Here is a 3,708-nt window from a genome sequence, read left to right as displayed (position 1 = left end):
GTGCTGTCAACCCGATTCTCCACCGTCCTTGGAACCAAAACCTCTCATAAAGATACAGAGAGAGAGGGAAGACTCAAATCCCAGGCTGAATAATGTTAGTGAGGATGAACACAGGCAATTAGAATAGATCAGGAGAGGAACACAGCAGATCCTGGTATGGTAACATTTTGCTATGATTAAGTTTCTTATTGTGCTTTTAGTCGACTATATTGGTTTGATTATTTGCTTATTTAATGTATAATAATATCAGCCAAAATAATACAAATGATCATTTAAAGAACAAATCATACATTAGATTAACAGTAAATACATAAATACTTCCTATTTTGAAATGTTTATATATTTTATGAATTCATTGTTCAGTGGTCATTAATGTACCAGACACAGACCAAAGTTATACTAAATAAATGTCTTATGTTAATACTCAGTGGTGGATGTTTTTTAACCTTCACAATTTTACTTCAACAATGAATTAAAAATTATAATGCTGCACTTTTGGCTGCTGTATAGGATCACACTTTCCATCTGCCAGGGATCTGCAAACTGAATTTCTGGAGACTCACTTATTCTTTGGCTCACTTATTATATCAGATGATGAAATATTTCTGTTTTTTTTTTTTTTTTTTTTTTTTTTTTTTTTTTTTTTTTTTTGTTTCATTCTTTTTCAAGTGTTGCCATGAAAAAACACCGACTATCCTGGCCCCTGTGGTAAATCTGGTCTAGAACCAGCCTCCAAACCTAACTCCTTATTTATATAAGTATTTTGGTAATACTCTGTAAAATATCAGAATGTTCACATAACCTTTATACTTTTAGTTGTCTAAAGACACATTTTGAATATTAAATCAGGTGTTATGATCAGTTACTCAGTGGTTTGTTTACCAAATACTTTTTACCCTTGCTTAATTAAACATATTTAATGTATATTACTCTGATTGAAGTACAGTTTTGGGATACTGTAAACAACCTCTATGCATGAATGACTGCTCTACAGATCACTTTTTAAAGACAAAAAACACCGCCATAAAATACTGCAGCGGGCATCCCACCCTGTTAGAGTAGGACGACGTGCCGTGATGGGCGTCCCTTATTTTGATTTCTGAAAGGTGGCAACCCTACTCATACCTGAAGAAGGGAAGTATCTTAATAAAAGAGCCGGACACAGTGCTTCTGCTCCAGCGATTATTATTATCTAAGGAAGAAGTTCCAGTGCTCTTCACTATAGCTAGCTTAAGCGTTAGACTCCTCCTGCTGGTTGAAACTGACCACTGCTTCAGCCAAATCAGACTAGCCAGCCTCTGAAATAACCAAATTTCAATCCAGCACACCTTTATCCCTCACTTCCCCACTGTCTGACAGTGACATCTGCCATGCTCCTCCTGAGCGTCATGCTAGGATCATGGGAGGTTAAACCCGAACCATGTCAAGATAATTAACGTTTTTGCACCTGCTTTTTTTTAACCAGCTCTTGCTTTACGCTCTCAGTCACACTGATTCTTGCTTGCTCTGTTTTGGTGCCGGCTGGTTACGTCATCAACAAAAATTACTGCTTTTAGCCGGTAGACTGCAGATCTCGATCGCAGGATAAATTTCTATCGTTTCTACCATATACTGGGTATATCACACATTCCTATCGCAATATGAATTTTATGCCACTTCACACATCCCTAGCTGCTCCTATGCACAATGGGCATGTTCACAAAAAGGGCTGGTCCAGTTGGAGTTTTATTGACCTTGCACTCATTAAAGTGGGATTCCACGCAGCAACACAACTAGTTTTGTTTCCCTGTGCAGGTGGACCAGGATTGTTGGATCCGTGTGAGAAGAAGCCTGTGGATACCCTCACTGCCATGGGAGAGCAGCAGAGAGAGGACATAACCTCCAGCGCTCAGGTACACACTCATTCTTATAGTTTGCTTCAGACATTTGGCTCTTTGAAAATCCATTTTTATCATACAATTGTAAATACTTATACTAAATAATGGCAATAGATTAAAGTTTTGGCCATAATGAGCTGCTCTAACTTCAGCACATGTGAAATACCAGGGATTTATAAATGATTTAATTCATTCTAAATGACAGGTTGTCCCTTTTTTTGCAACTGATAAGAGACGGACAGATTGGAGCAAAGTTGGGTATTTTTACCACATTCCAACACAAATCCCTGTTCCTCTTTAATAAATTTTCACTTGAAAGAATCAGTTCTGCTTTAAATTAGATGGTTGGAATCCACTGATTTGGAGAAGTTTTGAAATGTTTTTGTAACGGTAAGAGTACACCTCCCAGGAAGCCTCCATTTTGCTTTTACCTGCTAGTGGAGTTCAGTAATCTAAAGCTGCAGTAGAGTTTGAAAACGGAAACAATCAACTTCCCTTTATTCAGAAGTAAAGAAGTGAACCAACATACTTAAACTGCAGCACAGCCCTCAGGTCAGACCTACAACACATTAACTTTACCATTCTGTTTTACTTTGACTTGTCTCTCTTTCCAAACCCTGATGGAGCGACATTTGTTTGAACACATTGTCGTTGTTTTGCAGTTTGCTCTGAGGCTTCTGGCCTTCCGTCAAATTCACAAAGTTCTGGGTATGGATCCCTTACCGCAGATGAACCCTCGCTTCAACGTTCGCAACAGCCGGAAACGCCGTCATGACAACAGTGATGGAACAGACAGCTTTGAAGGGGAAGGCAAAAAAGACAAAAAAGATTTTGATAATTAGTTTTTCTGTTGTCACTTAAGGGAAACCCTAGAAAAATGTCCTAAACTGTTGTTTGCCTGTTTCGTGTGTGCTGTTTTTTTTTTCTCCCTACAAAGCAGTGTATCTGAACCGAACTCTGTATTACAAACACAAATGTTAAGCTACATGTTCTTTTAGTTGTAGATTTTCAGAATGCTGGTGCTTGGCAAAGTAAACGAGCTGCTGTGCTTGTTGTGTAGAAACATTGAAGGACAGTAGCTCTGCTGCTCTAACCTCACCTGTCTGACTACATGAGCCGAATCTCAGAGGATCACTGTATCCACGTTTAGACCATCAGCTCAGAGGAGTACTGACTGTCAATGACTTCATTCATCTGTATAGTACTATCCAGAGCTTTGTGTTGTTATTGTGACACAGATGGGCAAACTGAAAGTTTTTCTAAATGAATAACTCATCTAAATGCAAGTGGTGTTTAATGCTGTGGTCTTGTTACGTTTCGGTGCTTAACATCACTTAAAAGTACCAACAAAGCAGTGCATACCAGACTTTTAACTCTTCATTTATCTTTGTAGTTAGTGGAATTGTTGTTTAATTTTTGCATATGTATCCGAGAGTATTTCTAATCTATTAATAGAAATAATAGCTTTAATTTAGTGATATTTCTTTTCTTAAAGGAACGAACATTTCACATCCTATACTGTTTGTTTTTATATTAGAGTTTTAGTTAAATGCAACATTGTTGGCTTGCCTGTCAATTATTAGAAGCTGAATTATTTCAAGGCAAGAAATATGACTAGAGCGCATGACTGGTTGTGAAAGCAGTGATGATGTAAACGCCCTCCATCATGGCCTCTTTTGTGAATGTTTGCTGTATCTTGTTCTGCTTCCTGGTTCAAGTGGCAGAATAAAAGCATTTTTAGATGGCTGAATATTTGTAATTGGAAGCAATTTTTTCTCGTTTCCTTTTCTAGTTTTCCATTTTTGAATAATCATATAAAGGGGGTTCAGGT

General features: G+C 37.7%; 1 protein-coding gene across 1 annotated transcript in view; it reads left to right on the top strand.

The window, feature by feature from the left end:
- Positions 1-2,687, top strand: part of LOC106964084 (zinc finger RNA-binding protein-like) — a gene marked incomplete at its 3' end in the record, with an annotated part of 13,590 nt that extends 10,903 nt beyond the window's left edge. Inside the window, exons 2-3 of the mRNA XM_015059342.1 lie at positions 1,795-1,892; positions 2,540-2,687. Coding sequence (XP_014914828.1) covers positions 1,795-1,892; positions 2,540-2,687 — 246 coding nt within the window. The remainder of the gene's footprint in view (positions 1-1,794; positions 1,893-2,539) is intronic.
- Between the last annotated feature and the right edge of the window lie 1,021 nt (positions 2,688-3,708).

This window comes from Poecilia latipinna, unplaced genomic scaffold (assembly GCF_001443285.1).
Source record: "Poecilia latipinna isolate Pla-1442-1.1 unplaced genomic scaffold, P_latipinna-1.0 Scaffold1621, whole genome shotgun sequence".
Lineage (NCBI taxonomy): Eukaryota > Metazoa > Chordata > Actinopteri > Cyprinodontiformes > Poeciliidae > Poecilia > Poecilia latipinna.
This window is presented reverse-complemented; position numbering and strand designations above follow the sequence as displayed.